The sequence below is a fragment of the Carassius carassius genome, chromosome 18 (assembly GCF_963082965.1).
Source record: "Carassius carassius chromosome 18, fCarCar2.1, whole genome shotgun sequence".
Classification (NCBI taxonomy): Eukaryota; Metazoa; Chordata; class Actinopteri; order Cypriniformes; family Cyprinidae; genus Carassius; species Carassius carassius.
Genome location: NC_081772.1, coordinates 8,889,933 through 8,909,943, shown reverse-complemented (window position 1 = coordinate 8,909,943; position 20,011 = coordinate 8,889,933). Strand labels below are relative to the sequence as shown.

Genomic DNA, 20,011 nt, shown 5'->3' with positions numbered 1-20,011 from the left:
GTATTCACCTATGTTTTAGGGCTGAGGTTAAACTCATCTCCCTATCTTGGCCTGTAGTAAACCTATACGTTTGCAGATTAAATATCAAAAAGATCATTTACATATAAGCCTTTGGACTTTAAACAAAAACGATGGTTGTTATGGCTGTTATTTATTATTTTCATTACATATTTTCATTTACATTTCAAGCATAATATTTATTTCCCCCTTCTATTCCAACTTTTATGATTGGCCATCAAATACAACATTGCTGCTCAAATATGGGCTGATTAAGTTTAAATTACATGTTATGCTTCGTTGCTCATCAAATGATATGAGTAACTCTTTTGTAACAATGTGACCCTAACCATTCTGACCGATTTAACTACTGATACTGTTGACATAAAGAAGAATAATAATAAAAAAGATCATGATAGAGAAGAGCTAAAATAGATAAAGAAGAGCTTTCTTTTGAATCATTTCTTTCATAGTACTTCTCACGCTCAAGGTATTTCAAACTTCATTTAATTATTGATTTTTAAAAAAAAAATTAAAAACAGATAAACTGAACAGACTGAACTATGCTAAAGCAAGCACAACCTATGTAAATATATTAATCTAATCTATAATCATTTTACCTTGCAGGCACATGCCCTTCCAACTCAGTATGGTACAACACTTTAATGATCGTGTTAAATTAAATGTTATCTATACTATTTGTAGGGACTCTTATAGATATTCATGCTTTATTAAATGTTTGGTGAGGATGCAGATGCAGATGAATTACGGGAGGACATTCTTGAAATCAATTTAGGTCAGTAAAAAAAAATATTTGTATGCTAAAAGTAGCAAAGCTAACAATTTGCCATAAACTTTATTATTGACATAAGTATCCTCTATGCAGTAAAATCCATATTATACATTGTATTTGTCCGTTCAATATGATTTTATACATTCAGATTCCCAAAGAGATTTGTTTGAAGGAGATATTGCTGGAGATGTGAGTCTTTACTTTCAAAACAAAAATCCATTATTCAAATCTCTACTGCCTTTTGTTTTTATTTTATCGTATTTACTATTCAGTCTCATCATCACAATTTAGATCATTCCTAAAAATAATTCTTCCCAGCCACGGAGAAATGCAATATTAGATGAAAAAGCAAGATGGGAGTTTCCCATTCCATACATCCTTACAGATAGTTTGGGTGAGATTATTTTCTATTACGGCGAATGCAAAATCAACAAACTGATTTCCAAGATGAGAAAATTCATACAGCTTCACTTGTTTAGATCTTAATGCAAAAGGAGTGATTCTTCAAGCTTTGGAAATGTATCGTATTAAGTCTTGTGTGGACTTTAAGCCTTATGAAGGAGAGAGCACCTACATTTCTTTCAAGCTGGATGGGTAAGTAAAATTCAGCCTTTCTGACATGTCATGAAAGTTGGAATGTCACATTTTTGATAATACATATTTCTTTGTTTTGTCATGGTTACAGATGTTGGTCATTTGTCGGAGACTTAAAGATGGGGCAAAATGTCTCTATAGGGGACAGATGTGACACTAAGGCCATTGTAGAACATGAACTTCTTCATGCACTGGGTTTTTACCATGAGCAGTCACGTTCAGACAGGGATGACTATGTTCATATCTGGTGGGATCAGATCATTCCAGGTTATTATTGCATCTATTATAATAATATCATGCAGATTTGTGCATTGCACTGGGTGGTGTTGGTGCAGTGGGTAAGACACATGCCTTTGGCGTGAGAGACCCGGGTTCGAATCCACTGTGTGACACCAATGTGTCCCTGAGCAAGACGCTTAACCCCTAGTTGCTCCAGAGGCGTGCGACCTCTGACATATATAGCAATTGTGAGTCGCTTTGGATAAAAGCGTCAGATAAATGCATTGCAAAATTATTGAGGAAGGATGGAAAATATGCACTTTTCTATTGTCACCTTCATTTGAGCAGGAAAGGAGCACAATTTCAATAAGTATGAGGATGATTTTATAACCGACTTAAACACGCCCTATGATTATGAGTCCATCATGCACTACAGGCCTCTGTCTTTCATCAAGGACCCTGATATTCCCACCATAACCACCACCATCCCTGCCTTCAATAACATAATAGGACAGCGCTTAGACTTCAGTGCTCTTGATCTGGAGAGGATGAATCGCATGTATCAATGCAGTTAATTTATAACATGCAACAACTACCTCTCACAAACATGGACATATTTTGTGCATATCTAAAAAGCAAATTAAACATAAACATTCTATACTTGCAGTATTGTCATATCTACTTGGTTTCTTTCAGGTGCATCCCGGACCCTCACTCTTCTGGATCAATGTGCCTTTGAGCAGATCAACATTTGTGGAATGATTCAGTATGATGAGGATGATGCTGACTGGGTACAGACTTCAAGCTCTACAGATGTAAAAGACCACACACTTGGAGGGCAATGCAGAGGTAAGGAGAAACTTTGAGAATTTCAGTTTAAATTAAAAGAAGAAATCATAGTCAGGGCTTAACAATAAAGATTTATATATATATTTTTGGTGGAAGTTACATTACCAAAAATATAACAGATTAAAAATAATAATAATAATATCCTGGTCTAAACAACATTTCCAAGACTATCCCTAGTTACTCTTGCAGTTTAAATTTTCTTCTGTTTTAGCAAACTATTTAGCATTATTTAATTTTTATTTAAAATAAGCACAATTTGAAACTTTCCTCTTGAAAATGATTAAATGTAAATGTAAATATTAAAAGTCCAAATGTTTAATAATGCCATTTTGCATAAACACTATGATTCATTGTTATTAGATGCTGGCTATTATATGAAGTTTGATACTGCTAACAAAGCTGAGGGACACAGTGCTTTGCTGGAATCACGGATTCTTTACCCCAAGAGGAACCAGCAGTGTCTTGAGTTCTTCTACAGGATGAGTGGAGACCCTGGTGACCAGCTTATCATTTGGGCTTATCAGAAGAGATGATGGGTCCGGAAATGTTCGCAAAGTCAGCAAAATTTACACATTCACAGGTCAGTTATAATGCAACATATAGACCCTATGTAGCCCCGCCCCTTTTCAGTACTGCACTCATTATTTTCTGTCTTCCACATACATATTGTACAGGGCTAAGTAATTAATTACAAGCATGGTAAGCCTAAACTGATCGTAGATCCATTGATGTCAATGGGTCTACGATGTAGGCTACTTATGCTTATGATGCTTTTGGGAAACACAGCCCAGTACATTATATATAATATAGTTAATATATGTTATATATTGAATACTGTGTGCCTTTTCGATTTCTTCAGGTGATGGGGACGAGTCATGGAAAATTGCACACGTCTCTCTAAATGTTGAGGAAAAGTTCCGGTATTTCTTCCAAGGTATTGTTGGCTCCAACAAAACATCAGGAGGGATCTTTGTAGATGACATTACTCTGACTGAAACATCATGCCCAAATGCTGTCTGGAGGATCCAGAACTTCACCAACCTCCTTAAATCTGTCCCCCATGGTGAAAGAGTCCAGAGTTCCCATTTTTATGCTTACGGACTTAATGTTTATCCAAACGGCAGGAAAAGCTCATTTGAAGACTTTGTTGGAATCACATTTCACATCTTTTCTGGTGAGAATGATGCCGTTTTAGAATGGCCTGCAGAGAATCGGCAAGTCACTGTATCAGTTATGGACCAAAATCCAGACACAACACTTCAAATGTCTAACAGCAGAAGCTTCACCACTGGTGCGTCTCCCTGTCTGTCTGTCTGTCCCTCCGTTATATTCCACTTTGATATCACTTTGCAGTATTTTTCAATGATTTAATGAAATCACTAACTTAGATGCTGACTCGCGGTGGAATAAACCATCTTCATTTGAAGAATGGGATGAAAGTTGCAGTTGCTACAGAGGTCCAGAGTTTGGCTGGGGCACATTCATCTCGCATGATCAGCTCCGCAGGAGAGACTTCCTCAAGAACGACGACCTGATCATCACTGTTCATTTTGATGGTGAGAATCTTCTTAAATGGAGATATCAGAAAATCTGAATATAGTGCAAAACTGTTGCACCCATCCCCATAATCACTACTGTATATATATTTTGATAACTATAGTGATAAATATATTTGCTAACTGTTAAAAGTGTGATCTTTTACAACCAGATTTGGCACATCTTTTAAAATCAGAAGTTCCAATCAAAGCTGGCCTCTCAAACGACCCTCAATCTAGAAGAAAGCTATGACAGACCAAAAGTCCGGCAGCCACGAGCGATCAGTGACCAATGTCAGCCAAACCCCTGCCAAAATGGAGGTGTGTGTGTCGTACATCGGGGGAAAGCAACTTGTAGGTTAGTGCACCTAAATATGACTGTTATCCAGAGGTGGGTAGTAACGAGTTACATTTACTTCGTTACATTTACTTGAGTAATTTTTTGGGGTAACTAATACTTTTCTGAGTATATTTAAAGATGGGTACTTTATACTCTTACTTGAGTAAATTTTTGGGGAAAAATCTGTACTTTTACTTCGTTACTGTGGGCGACGCTCCTCTCGTTACTTTATGCAATAAATGTTATAAATGCTTCAGTTTATTCCAAACGTGCCGTCTACTTTTCTCTGGGCAATGAGCGATGCCCAGTCGCGAATGATTCATTCTTTTGAATCAATTCTGTTCAAAGGCTTGATCAAACCAATTGACAAAGGAGTGAATTGGTTCATGAATCAGTTTGAATGAGTCGTTCAGTTCCCTGCCGCACGCGCTGAGCGTCTGAAGTGGTTCACTCGGAGTTGTAACGTTTAAGAACAGAAAGAGCGTTGAAAACGTGGCTGGAACTGCACTGAATTGAAAGCAAATCTGCAAAGGCTATTATTTGCTAGCGATGGAGATCCTTATTAGATGAACACCGCATGTGCTGTCTACTGTTTAACAGGTAATAACTTGGGCTATATTCGATTACAGTACACGAAACCACTGTGACATTAGTTTGTTGTACGTGTGTGGCTTATAACAGAGGGGAGTCAAGTTGAATGCAGCTTCCAAAAGACAAAAAATAGCCGATTAAGATTTTATTTATTTTAATACAATCACACCGGTGCTAGAACGTTCAGCAAGTCATATCATCAGCTGCTAAATTCAGATCTGTGATTGCTTGCTGGCGCTGAGCCAGAGACAGACACGTTTTTACAGCGCTGCACATTATAACCAATCACACATGATTCTTTTGAGCTTATTAAAGCATTGGCCAATCAGAGGTGTTCAGATGAGTCATCGCTAAAATGCCGGTGCTTCCTTCACTCACTCACTGACTGAATACCTCTTTCTGGCGAATTCTCTCGTCAGAAACAACAAAGTGCAGATGTGTGTACGAATCTTTAATTAAGATATTGATTTCACAGTGTTAACAGTTTCAGTGATTTTAATGGGAGTTTCTGAGAGTGATTGAAATCTAGACTGTCTGTGAAAATGATCTTTAATAATGTAAATGTTATTTGCTCTCTTTCTGAACAATGAAAGATTAGTAGCAATATTTATATCACATTAACTTTCAATGTTAAATTCACATTTAATATAAAATCAGTCGTATTAAAAATATGTTATGGCATGACACCTATATCTGTTACTTAAGTAAACAGACAAGGTTTTATAATAAATTACATAAATTGGAGTAAAGGCTGATGAAATATATACATTTATACACGCACACATACATTACATACATTTTATCTATATATCTAAATAAAAATAGGCTCAGTATATATGACCCAAAGTAACTAGTAACTAACTACTTGAGTAGATTTTTTATCCGATACTCTTTTACTCTTACTCAAGTAACTATTCAAGACTAGTACTTTTACTTTTACTTGAGTACATATTTCTATAAGTACTTTTACTTGAGTACAGTTTTTGGGTACTCTACCCACCTCTGCTGTTATCTCACCTTATTTCAATATGAAACCACAGTTTGCTGTTTAACAAGTGTGTCGGGTTGCATCAGGAGTTGCATCACCTGATTACATCAGGATTTGGCGTAAACTTGTGCCAAACAATTCCACTGTGGTGACCTCTAACATGAGCAGCCAAAGGATAAAGAAAGAGTCTGTTGTTTAAGAATAAAAATGTCTTGTGTTTATGTGGCTTATACAGTATGTTGACAGTTATATACATTCTACAGGTGTGTCTCTGGAGAGGTCATTGTGTACACAGGAGACTCCTGTGAGAAACAGCACATCGATGGAGGAATTCTGGGAGTTCTGATTGGTGGTGCTGCAGGAACTATAGCTCTTACTGTCGCCATTATAGCTGTGATCTACAGGCAGAACTAAACCTATGTCATCATATTTGACATCTGAATAACACCACTCTTTGATAAGCAAAGTATTTTATTGATGAATCATCTTACAATAAACATCTTTATTAACAATCCTATCTCTCTATTTTCCATATCCCTTTACAAGAAACAAGGAAACAGGTCTAACAAGAGAAAAAACTAAAAAAATATGTCAAGCTCAAGAAGAGTGCTTAAGAGGTGTTAAATTAATTTTGGTTCTTCAGATATTTAGTCACAATAACTAAATATTACATAGAAGTTGATGTCATAGTTCCTTATGTTTTGCAAAATAGAAGCAGAGCTAAAACTAATCAGCTTATAACCAAGGTATGTGACCAATTTTTACATTGTATGTAGAGAGACATGTTTACCAGACATGTAGAACAGTGTTAGATAAAAGACAACAACAATCAGGGTAGAAAACTATAGATAATTGCTACATATATACAGCAGCACTTGTATTCACAATCATGAACATCTATATATATTTTGTTTTTAAATCTGTTTCTCACTGTTTGTTCCTAATGTTATTCAGTAAATAAAAGGGGATGACCACAGCCTACACTTTGTTCCATAGATCCTAAGTCTTTTAAAGTACTTTCAGGTCTCCACCAAACAGTTGTGCTCCTTCTTACATTTTTGTTGCTGCTGTGGGTTCAGAGGTGGATGAGTACCTTTAATTTTTTTAACATGTTCTTTCTGCAATGCAAATTGGAAACAGAAAATGTATTAAGGAAATTTCTTAAGAATGTTTATTGACTTCTGTAAAGATGCCTTTGAAGTTGTTAAATAATGGATGAACACCGACTCCGACTCCGTTATGGAAGTGAATTGAAAAAACAATGACTTACCTGATTTGAATAATAACATTAGTGTCTTCCACTGCTTTAGAGCTTAATTTAATTTGTTTAATAATTGATTAATTTTTCAACATTGAGATTGTTACTGAATTGAACTAAATCAATATTTGAAAAAAAACTGGGTTGAATAATGACAAGGACCAGGTTGTCTTTTGTAGAGCTGCTTCACAGCTGGAATGGGATGTGCTATTTTCCTGTTTATTACTGTGAAGCTGCTTTGAAACAATCTGCATTATATCAAGCTCTATATAAAAAATGCTTACATAAACACTCTTGGTTGTAAATCAAGCAAGGAAATTAAGGTATATCCAAACACTTACCCTGTGTGCATTTACTTGTATGGATCATTTATTTTGTGGATGTTACTGTTCCTTGCTCTTTTGCTGATTTCTGATGGAAGGAAATCAACATTGTATATTTTTAATCATGATTTTATTATTATTATTAACATATTTTGAAATCAAGAATTTGATGTGTTCCCCACAACTTACCCCCAGAACTATTCTCAGTATTTCATCTCGGACCTGAAAAAAAAAAAGAAAAAAGAAAGAAAGAAACATGTGAGTGTCCTGTGGTGCTAACTATACAAATAGCTGTAATGTCAATTTCAGTGCATACCCTTTTTTCTGCAAAACATCCTGTCAACAAGATGAAGAAGCCCTAGAAGGTATAGATGATACACAGGAATCGGGTATAAATGATTTAATACATCTATTGTACTAATTAAAGTTTTATAATTTGCATATAAAGACTGGTGTAAATACCTGCAGGGAGTTGACAATGGTGAATGCGTAATGCACTACGTATGTAATAAACTGTGTAAAGTCATCCATCAGAAACACAAAAAGCCCCAGAATCCAAGTCCCACCAAAAATAGGCGTGAGAAAGATAACCACTTTGATGATGCTTTTCGCCGCTTCTTTGTCTCCCTTTTTGTTGCTCTCAGCCCCAGACGGCTTCAAAACGGTTGCAATGACCACCACCATGGAAAACACATTCACCAGCACGATGGTCCCGACTGGGAAGAGAAATGCGTGGATGGATCCCTGCATGGCTGACTTATAGGTAAGCCAGCACGTTTTAGAGCTGTAGTATGGGATGTCCTTTGTTTGGTCATAGTACACATATGTAACAGCCACAGTCACTGTCGGACAAACATAGCCAATGGTGAATCCGAGGATCATGTACATCTTTTTTCCGATATGACTGAAGACGAACATGAGCTGGTGTACCAACATGACGCTCAGACACAGCATCCAAAAGAACATCGCAAGGAAGAAATAATGCTTCGCCAACACCAATACCAGGCAAAGGGATTCATTTAGGATTGATGGAAAGGAGGAAGCTAAGAAGCTGCAGTCTGCTAAAAGCAGACACAGAGAGATGTTGAGGAGAGCAGTGTGCCGGAAGTGGGAAAGGTTGGATTTGACTACAACTTTCCAGACCAAACACTCGATGATGATGTATACGATGAGAGAGCATATGGAGACTCCCAGTCCAACGTACGTGAGCTGATCTAGAAAAGGCATGCTTACTGCATGCTTAGACATGAGCATGGAGAAGGAGGTGAGATGGTTGCATTGACAGTAGACAAGGTTCCCAGAGCCTTTAACGAATTCGCAGCCCTCATCTGACCATCTTTTCTCAGTAACGTTCCAGAACACGCAGGTCATCTTAGTACTGCCGCCCTGTTCATTTGGAAAAGCCATTTTTATGTTCACTGATTGCTGAGTGTTGTTCTCAACTGTGCTGGATACAACTATGCTAGGAAAAGTTGAATCCTCATAGCCCAGTTTTGGCATGCGGTTGGCCAAGCTCTGTAATCCTACTGTTTTCACCATATCTGCTGTTGCATTCAGCTCAACATCCACATTGAAAACGGTTCTGTTGCAACTGCTGCCGTTTCGGCAGATCTGAAGCTGAATATTTGTTGAGTTGTAGCCTTCACTGGCATTTATTCGGATGTTTTTCACGAGGCCTTCAACGGATGACAGATATTGTGTGGCCACTGAATTGCTCTCTTCCTTGTCTCCCACATCCCAGGTTACATTCAGCATGTTGCTGGCTGAGTCGATGAAATCCTATAAGAGAACAGATTTTTTTTACTGTAACTGGTAACTGTGAATATATTAACAATATTTGATATATATTTTATATATTTTTATATATGCATTTCAAGACTGTAACATGATGAAATTATATTGATTTAATATACTGTGTTAATCAATTTTTTTATTATCTAATATATATATCAAAGTGAAATGGATGAAATGCTTACTGCAAGAAGGTTCTCGCCTAGTGGCATGTTTGCTGATGCCTTGTTCATAGTTTCGAAAACAGAAACTGTTGCCTTGACATCACCAAAAGTGTTCTCACTGTCTTCAGCTGTGTTATTTTTCAAGCTCTGAAAGATAAACTGAGCGCCTTCTTGTGTTGCTCCAAGTCCTTTTTCAAAATCCTGGAGAGAGATAAAAATTAGACATTTCCACAATAAAGGCACAGTTCAGATGCCATGATTACCTCTTCTAGATTTGCGTACCTTTGCTTGCAAAGCTACACTATTCAGGATTGCTTTAACACACAGAGAGACTTCTTCCCCCCATTTGTTTCCATTGCATTTGCGTTTCATTATGCCCTGTCTCCCAGGCGCAGTGCAATCTATACTGGCTGTTTCATTATTCTTTGTTTTTGGCCATATTCTATCTTCAATTTTGTCCTCTGCACAAAACAGGTCACTGGCTATAAAAACAAACAAACAAACAAAATGAATCATCCAATCATTTTTTTTTCTTTTATTTTGCCAGTAACCAGAGGGTTTTGGACAATGGCATACATTTGCATTAGTAAAACATGACTTTCAGTACTTACGGTAAATGATTGGTACTTTTATTGTTTGATTTCGCAGCTGATTCAAAGAGTTCTCTAAAGTGCAACTGGCATCAAGTGAACTTGGTTTGCTTCCTGCTAGACAGTCAACAGTGAATACCGCTGTATAACTGATTATTCCATTGATTTCTGCAAAAGATAAGTATCCTTTTTTATCTGTGTTCGCTTCCAATTATGGATAAGTACAATATTCATGTAACATATGTAACAATGTGGATATGCTAAGTTTGACAACCAAGTGTTCAAGTACTATCTATCAATCTATCTATCTATCTATCTATCTATCTATCTATCTATCTATCTATCGATCTATCGATCTATCTATCTATCTATCTATCTATCTATCTATCTATCTATCTATCGATCTATCGATCTATCGATCTATCTATCTATCTATCTATCTATCTATCTATCTATCTATCTATCTATCTATCTATCTATCGATCGATCTAGCGATCTAGCTATCTATCTATTATTATTATTATTTTTTATAGTATAGTAATACATTGTATCATTTAAAATCTGTTTTTTTTTTACCATTCTTCTAATTAAATGATATACATACATTTTAAAGTGTGACATATATCTAACTCCTTTTTTGGGGGCCACTGCAAGGCACATTTTTGAAGTTTGCACTTTTTCATTGGAGCTGAAACACGTTTACATTAGCGATACTTGGTAAATTGCTTGATTATAAAAACGATTAAAATGATATGTCTGCATAAATATAATATAAACCTTGTGCGACTTGCAGACTCAACTGATCATCTGCTGTAGATAATAAAAAGTCAGCCTCACGTTCCATCGAATGAGAGATTTATAATATAATTATAGCCTTACCTGCTTTACTTGGTGAAATTTCAGTACTTCCGAGTTTTAGCTTGGCTGTGTAGGTTTCAGTGCTGTTTTCGATGGTACATGCGATGCTAACTTGGGTGGATGATGATACAGAACAGTCTGCAGTTTGTGGATTGCTTGTCACATTAATGACCTCTGGCAGCAGTGCAATTTGAATAGGTGCTATGGCCATGTGAGCTATGTTCCCTGAGACAAAAAGGCAGCTGTATATTCCTGGAATATCAAGGAAATTATAAATTAGCACAACATCTCACAATATAGTAAATGGAATCCTGCTTTATTCATATGATAGGATTCAACACACCTGACCAGTATCCATTTGTCTTGAGCAGTGTGACTGTTGAGAGATCTGTACAAGTATCTGACAGCTGTACTTCACTTCCTGGTCCCAGAATCAATGGGTCCTCATCACCTCTGGACATCTGCCACACGCACTTGCTCATAGCTTCGATACTGGTACAGTTCAGTTGTTGTTTTGAATTATAACACACTTTTCCTGTAGGTGCCTCCATGTATACCATGCCTGCAAAAGATAAGAAAATACTGTAATGGTAAAAATTTGGGTAGGAATGGCTGGATAGATTGAACAAGTGACCAAAAATACTGATGCAGTGTTTTACCTAGAGAGCTAACACTGAGACTGTAAACTGATTTTTGCGTCAACAGCGTAGAAATTATGCCTTGGACTTTGGTGGTGGCAAACACAGAACTAAGAGACACTGTGAAATTGTGAGCGTACGTATTTAACCCTGTGTAACTGTGTGACAAAAGAGAAGAAACATGACGTTTTTGGTTAGAAATCATCGCCATCGTAAATGGCATTCAAGAGGAAATGAAAATAATAAAGAGTATTCCAAGTCTTTTTTACTTGATTAATTTCAGCTAAAAATGTCAAATAAAATACAAATGATAGGAAGAAGATCTCACGTGGTGCTTTGGATAGTCAGTGAGTTGAAGGCATTTAGCACATTAAAAGCACTCCGCAACTGAAAAGCAAATATGTTAGGATGATGAGTAAGAGCTTTGTCATAAATGAATAAATAGCTGCTCTGTATTTTTAGGATTACATAAACTTTTCACTTTAGAAATATCATAGAACTTTATTATATGGCTCTCTCTCTACATGACTTGATGTGTAACTAAAGATACTTTTACGCTTTCATATGGACCCTTTTCACAGACTGAGTTTTTCTTTTCTTTTAATTTTTACTCTTGCATAAAATTACAAATCTGACCAAATTCTTTAAATTAATCCAAATGAACCCACATCATACAACTGACCTGAGACCAGTTTAAACCATTAAACACTCATCAAATTACCAGATCAGAGCCATCTGGTGGCGAATGATCAGAATGTTGAAATGTTTCGAATCCAAGTTCAATACAAAAAAGTATGACATAACAATGCCTCATGTGGAATCATATGGCTTGGCGATTTTGACACAAGCTGCATTCCACTGATTCAAACCAAAAGATGTTGCTAGGCCATTTGTACTGTATTTTTTAGAGGACTTTTGTTATTTTAGCGCAAGCCTCAAGATAGCATACAACAAAAAACTATTAAGAAATTTAACTTATTTCATCTCAAAGAAACATTTAGGTTCCATGTCTTTATTTAAGTGGTGTGTAGCCATGTAATAAGCAGGATAATGTATGGCCTTTGGGTCTGTCATCACTTCAAAATAAATCCCTATGTGTCAGTGTCTTGATCGCTGTGTGGGTTTTTATTTTGCTATAGTGACCTGCTGACTGTACATTATCTCTTACATATTTAATATTATATTATTCCTTTCTGTAGCTGCTTACAAATTTCAACGACAAATGATCATTTCAAATGAGGAGATGTTCACATACCATGTCTATGACTGTTGCGTTGCTTCCGGTGAGCATGCCAATGAGTGAAACTGTAGGATAGCAGCAGTGAAACAGTCATAAATGCTGTCCATAATTCCAAATGTATAAATTATTAATTGACTTTAATCTAAATTTAAGACAACTTACCGTTCATTTTGGGCAGACACAGAGGTGTGTAGGTTGATATATTTGCCACACATTGTTGCACATTGCAGCATTTATTTACACTGTCACACACAAGATTGCTCCAAACATAGTCTGGTCCACACCAGCATGTTGAATTTTGGCCAATTATCTCACACTCTACAGCAAACATATATGAACATATACACAAATTAAAACACACACACACACACACACACACACACACACACACAGACACACACACACACACACACATGCACGCACGCACGCACACACACACACACACACACACACACACACACACACACACACACACACACACACACACACATATTCTGTAAATGAAATGTAATCTGTCAAACTGGTATTTTTATGCATTTAATCCTTACGCTTCAAAAAAAGCCTTATCCTATTCCTTTTTATTGTTCATTAATGTCTATCTTGAAAATCTTTGATACCGATAGACTTGTGATTAAAAACAGAATAAATGCTGTCTCAGAAAGCATAAACCATTACTCACATCATGCTAGATTTAACTTACCTGCTGCTATTTCAGCGTCTGTGATAGTTACCACCGTTGTATCCAGAACAGTCCCTATAAGTCCAGGCAGATAGACTGCGACATTTAAGGTTTTATTTCCCTCAATCATGATCTCTGCCCAATAGGTCACCTCTGTGGACCCTGAAAACATATCAATTGTAAAATCATAAATCTGCTGCACGTTTTCTTAGTGTGTGCTATAACCCTTTATAGTTTGTGGATTCTAAAATTAGATTGTGGAAAAGATAACGTCTGGTCAAATGAAAACTTACCCACATATGAAGGCTGTTGTGTAACAGAAGAAGAAAATAGTCAGTACCTTTGTTCTGCTTCTGCTTTTTAGTCATAAGCTACTGATAATGTGTACCAACAAGAATGGAATTCTTACAGTATGTATTAGAAAACATACAGAAAATGCTGTAATGCGTAGAGTCAACAATACATTTAAATGAATTTGCAGCACACAGGAGTATGTGACAATCAGGCTATTATTATTGATGATTTCTATTATTCAGGATAAAATCTGTTGTTTCGTAATACTGCCTTTATGAACTTACTTGGCCAAACATGAATAGTGCAGCAAAAAGCAGCATTCCTGCACCAGAGAGTGTCTTGATCCTAAAGAGGTTAGATTGGATTTTTGTTTTTTAAATACAGTCACAAACGGAGTCTTCTGAAAGAAACTTACAAGTGAAACCTTTCTCTGAACTTGAGTGAAATTGTTCACAAAAAATATATTTTAATAAAAAATGTAACTATTTTATATGATAATACAATAAACGGAGGCATGTAATATCTTGCTTAATCAAACTGCAAAAAACACAACTTCACCAAAGCTAAAGGCTGCCTTCAAAAGCAGCAGTTAAATACATTCACATGGAACATTATTTTCAATAATTGTCACATAAACTGAACAATGATCTCACATATCAAGTTTGAAGATCAAAAAAAAAAAAAAAAATCAATAGATTTAATTAATTGAATCCAAATGACACAATGAGAATTAAAATGATCAACATATATTGTAAGATGAGTTTTTTTTTTAAATAAGAGCCTTAGTATTCTTATTTAACTGCTTTTGCTATAAAATATCAACTACAGATTATATAAACAAAAGTACTGACCTTATAATCTGCATTTTAAAAGAGATGATCCGCAAGTTTTAAGCAATTTTATCTGTCATAACAACATGTTCCCTGTGAAGAACAAGTTTCCAGAATGAAAGGTGGTGCTGAATGAGAATTAAAGAAAGTTGATGAATACAGTGGGGCTGGTAAAAGCTAATTTACAAAGCTCCCTCTTACATTTGCATTTTACATTCCCCAAGTCCATAGGCCACCTGGATAAGTTAGCACATGATAGTCATGGCTTTAGACTTTCCATTGAGATTTGGCTAACAAATGTAGCTCAGAGCTGCTTTGTCCAACTATGTTTGCTAGATTGCCATTTGTGACTGATTTAGATAAATCATTTTCATGTTATACATGCTGTACTTTTAGAAATAAGACTTTTAGACTTAATAAGTTCTGCTGTTTCTGAATATCGAATGCCGGGTGGCCGATGTACGAAATTGTTTCAATTCAAGCTTCTAAATCATGTGATACATAAAGATACAAGACACAATTAAAATGAACTGAAAATAAACTCAAAATGTCCATTTCAGCCCACGGATGTAAAATCCTACTTCCAATCTGAAAGTTTATATTTGTCTTCAGGTCAAGGGGAAATATCATTTTCATATATTAAACTTACTATTTCTTTTTTTTCATTTGTTGTTTTAAACCACCAGTGATGTGGTTATGTTTTCCTGTTGTTTTGACCGCTACCGTATCCAGCTCATCTAACTCACATATGACTATGGTAATATGTGGTAACACACAGGAACTCCACTGACCATGCTTATTTAGCATGAAAGGTGAAAACACTGAGCCTCATTATTTGGCTGTTGTGGAGAACATGAATATGGACAGTTGTGTAATGTTATGTAAAGACAGATTAAAAGTGTACAACATTATTAGTGAATTAAAAAGCATCAGTGTTAATGGGTATGGTTTTCATCATACACAATACAAACTCAAATCAAACTGCTGTATTATTGACATCATACCTTCTGTGTCCAAGTACAACTATACTGATTCAAAAGGTTTGTTTTCTCATCAAAACGTTACTGTAAACATGACTACTGTAAATACTGAGTACACTACCGTAAACATATATTAATTTAGTATAACATTAAATGAAAGTAAAGGTTTTAAGAACAATTTATTGTTAGGGAACACACTTGCAAATTAGAGTCTTATTTTCTTCAAATGCATTTGTTTGTTAAATAAGCATCCATGGAAATCTATCTATTTTGCATTCTCATTCAAAATTCCATTCAAGAAATCATGTAAAATGTGAGCTGGCATTTTGTCATATCATTTGTTTGTTTCCTATTGATTTATCTTATTCTATTTATAATATTCCAACGCAATGTAGCCTTCAGGTCAAAGCTGCAGCATTCTGTGAGGTGGGGCCTCAATGAGAATGTCTGCTTTCCTATATACTGATTTAAATATGGGTCATCTTTCTGTTTTTATTTTCAGTGTTTACCATAGCAATAGGAACGGTGCATGTACAGAAATCAACTTAAGTACAAAGGATCACAAGGTAGAGTGTTTTGAAAAGTTGAAAAGGACTTTTTCATTAAGTGATTCAGAGAAACAGTATGAACAAACCCGCAGCACCACAATTTACATCCTTTCCGGTACATTCAGGCATTGACGTCAAACCAGTGACTAATGCATTGATGATCTCCTAAAAGTGTACTCACCAAAATGAAAGGAACACAGTAGACATATGCAAAATTCAGACTGTTTGGTCATTCAAAATAAAATGTCCTGTGGATTGGAGCTCATGTAAAAGAAGTAATTAATAGTACCAACAATAATTTGTTAATTTTGTAAACAGAACAATGTAATAAATATACAAATAATGCATTTTTAAAAGTCATGGCTTCACCAGAATGGTACGAAACTTGGTGACTTTTATGGCACTTGGTATGTGAACACACACACAAAAAAATTGAGGGCATGATTTGAAAAAGCTAAATGGTCGTAAAAAAAAAAAATGTTCACACTCATGGTCTTTGGTCAAAAATGTCCGACCATAGGAAATGAATGGGAAATGAGAAAAAAATACAGAAAATTTTTATGTGTACTATCTACAAATCCCCCACAATGCAGAAAAATTACTATAAAGGGATGAAACTCTAAAACATCTAGAGTGCAAAATCAGCACACCAACTCACACACGTGCGGACACACACATACACAGCTATGAACAGGTGTGACTGTAATACTGCAACTATGTTAAAAAAAAATATATATATATATATCTGACTGCAATACAGTGAAAAAAAGTGGATGACAAGAAAGGGGTTACACTCTAAGAGTGAAAATCAAGAGTGTAAAATGGATACATCCACTCACACACACTTACTTACACACACTCGCAGACACACACATACAGAGTTATACATACTGTAATTGGTATGGCTATAACCATATAGCCAGTCAGTGAGGGAAATAAGAGGTTAAAATCAGATCTGACTCAGAAGGATTAAGCTCTGATAAAGCATTCCTGTTCATTTTTGTTACATTTGAATAGAATTATAATGTTTTGTGTAACAAAGTGCTTTCTGTGTTCAGGTTTGAATGTAGTACTAATGCGAAAAAAGAAAGAAAAACACACTACACTTCAAATCAATGTTTAAAACATTTAAAAAGTAGTCTATGAGAATGCTTTAATATACATTTTAATCCACAACCTAATAAAGTTAAGAATTATGTATAAAAACAACTAGGGAATTCACAAGCCTCTCGATAGAGTCCTATACAGGAATCTAGTGGTTACACCATGAAATTACAGGTTTTTTTTTGTTTTGTTTCACAAGCTACTATTCTGCCTTTAAAAATTGGATTTTAAAGGCCAAATCTCAATTTTAATCTGAAATACCTCCTTTTTCTTTCGTATTCTCTCAAAATACAAAAGAAAATATATTATTAAACAAAAATTAGATTGATTTTACTGAAGAAAAAAAAGTTACATTTCATGGTCACTTTTGACCATGAGTGTGACTCTCAAATCAGGAGTGCATAAGAGTTGGATATTAACTGAGCACTACTGATATCTACTGAGCAAATCTATCATAAGGAAGATTTCATGAACCATATGCATATGTGTGTAGGTCCATGGGTTAATAAGAAGCAAAAAGAAAAGTTAAATGGACATTAAAAAAAAAAAAAAAAAAAAATTATATATATATATATATATATATGTAGGCCAGATTAAATGTATACCTAGTTTTGTAATACCTTGTTTTTCCACACTCCCTTATTTGATATATTTTGTGAAATATGAATTATTTAAAAAAAATAATAATTAAGTATAAACAATATATATTATATATGAAGTATGAAATACTCACTGCTGATTTAATTGCTTTTTTTATATATATGTTTGGTGTACCACTTCATTGGGGCTATTGAGACATTTTAAGAACTGTAAAACAAACAAAACACACCTTGACATTGTATTGCATCAACAGCTTTATAGGGCAATCCTCAATAATAATACAGTATCAAACATTTGTTTTTGGATTATGACTCCTGATTTTCTATGTTTTTTTTTTTTAATAGCAGTGTGTTAATACAGTAATTTATTTTTTACAGTGCTTTTAATTTGATCATTTTTGCTATGTTTTTTTCATTCTAACTGTAAAAAGGTTATATGTCTGTTGTCATGAAACATTTTAGTGGTATCAGTTTTGTGTTTTATAGTACAAACCTTTTGTTGTTGCAGGAGAAGGAAGAGCAGGAGGAATAAGAGTAGTAGCAGTAAGATCAGCAGCAGGAGTTATGGGAGTAGTAGGAGTAGTTGGTGCTGGTATTGGTGGCACTGGTGGTGGTACTGAAGAAACAAACAAGCAGGAACAGTTATAACTTAAAACTTTGCGGGGTTACCTCTACATGTGTTATTGATGCTGATGGGGAGACTTGAAACCGTTGCAGTGAATCCATCTGAATGTGAGCAATTGTAACTTCTCAAGTCTCAACTGATTTATGCAAAATGGAATTTGGACCACATACAGATGGACTGAACAGTGAACAAACATTAATTTACATTTATGAAAAAAGAAACAAAATAACAAATATTGGATTTTAAATTAGACAGACACCTCAAGAAATCAACGACCTAAAGACATTGAACCACAATCATTATTTCAGAAAGGCGAAAAGACAAAAACAAATCATTTGTTGGGTGATGTTAAACCTCAAGCAGGAACAGCTAAAGCTCACAGTGTTCAAGCTGTAAAGACACATGAGCTCTGTACACTCCGGTTCATTAGATAAAACTGAAAACAAAAATAAAAACAGTTCTTAATAGTTACCATGACATAAATTGTTGCGGCTCACAGGACTGTCTTTATTAGAGATATTAAATCCACTCCAGCATGAACACATGTGACTCCCAATGATGTTAATACAGTCTGAGTATTGACCACACACTAACACTGCATCTTTACATTCATTGATGTCTGGACATTAGTGAGGTATTCCATAAATGATAAAAATCCTAATTTCTAATCATACAAACTTTGCTCAGAACACTTCTTTCAGGCTTCCAGAAAGTTATGCGTTTGTCCACATGATATATAGTCTTGACTGACTGTATATATTTATATTTAAACTGTAATTTATAATACCCCCCCCCCCCAAACTGAATTACATCTCTGTGTCTGTGTTTGTATCATTTGTGTGAGCAGCACTGTTAATTTAATTTTTTTTAAGATGAAACAAAATGGTCCAAATATGACAAACTGTAGTGAAAACTGCATATTTTTGACCACTGTGAATTTCATTACTAAGGGGAATTACAAATCAGGTGAACTTAATGTCACATAAATCCAAAACTCAAAAAAAAGTTCAGCTAATTAACCCAAACCTCTCTTATTTATGCTTATTGGTATCCGTTGGTAAATCCTGTCAACTCATAGTGTTCACGATCAACATAATAAAGAAAAAAAAAATAGATCACTAAATTGATAGACTAGTTGACTACAGGAATCAAGCAAATGGACTGTAAGAAGTGACGCTCGATAAAGATTAGTTAATTGTTTTTAAGATATTATTTTTTACATTACTGTAAGCAATAATTATTTTGTGTTTGATGCTAAATATATTCAGTTGAAAATAAAGACTGACTGAACTAAAAAAAAAAGGTGTTATCATTGAAACCATGGCTATATTAATTTCCTTTTTATGTTAAGCCATTTTGTCCCCACATTTGTTGTAAGGTGAGATGTATCACAATATGTTTTTATTTTATTTTCTTTTTTTCAACAAAAGTCACTTAAATTACTCATGTCAAGTATAAAATAAAGAAAGCATTTATGAAACTTTCCGTCAGTATGTAAAAATATATTATGGGAGTAACTTTGTTATGGGAGTGTTTATGTTATTGTGTTAATATCCAAGGACAGTCTTCACTTGTTGTATGGCA

The 20,011-nt window shown here is 35.0% G+C and overlaps 2 protein-coding genes across 2 annotated transcripts; one reads left to right on the top strand and one right to left on the bottom strand.

Moving 5' to 3' along the window:
* The first annotated feature begins 732 nt into the window (after positions 1–732).
* On the top strand, positions 733–6,547 carry mep1a.2 (meprin A, alpha (PABA peptide hydrolase), tandem duplicate 2). Its single transcript, XM_059498454.1, is given in 14 exon segments — positions 733–793; positions 939–979; positions 1,109–1,184; positions 1,270–1,384; positions 1,476–1,651; positions 1,952–2,173; positions 2,300–2,452; positions 2,813–2,970; positions 2,972–3,032; positions 3,312–3,743; positions 3,841–4,008; positions 4,161–4,221; positions 4,223–4,345; positions 6,170–6,547. Coding segments are annotated over 14 exon segments (1,998 nt in total). The 3' UTR covers positions 6,321–6,547.
* Positions 6,548–7,505: 958 nt separating this feature from the next.
* Positions 7,506–13,812, bottom strand: LOC132092284 (adhesion G-protein coupled receptor F3-like). The gene is made up of 15 exons (XM_059498453.1): positions 13,741–13,812; positions 13,469–13,609; positions 12,931–13,086; positions 12,784–12,833; positions 11,857–11,915; positions 11,550–11,686; positions 11,234–11,452; positions 10,912–11,142; positions 10,054–10,200; positions 9,725–9,924; positions 9,464–9,643; positions 7,950–9,266; positions 7,804–7,845; positions 7,677–7,709; positions 7,506–7,575 (listed from the first exon to the last, which is right to left on the bottom strand). Exons 2-15 carry the CDS (start codon positions 13,575–13,577, stop codon positions 7,534–7,536), a joined length of 2,922 nt encoding a protein of 973 aa, XP_059354436.1. The 5' UTR covers positions 13,578–13,609; positions 13,741–13,812; the 3' UTR covers positions 7,506–7,533.
* Positions 13,813–20,011: the final 6,199 nt, after the last annotated feature.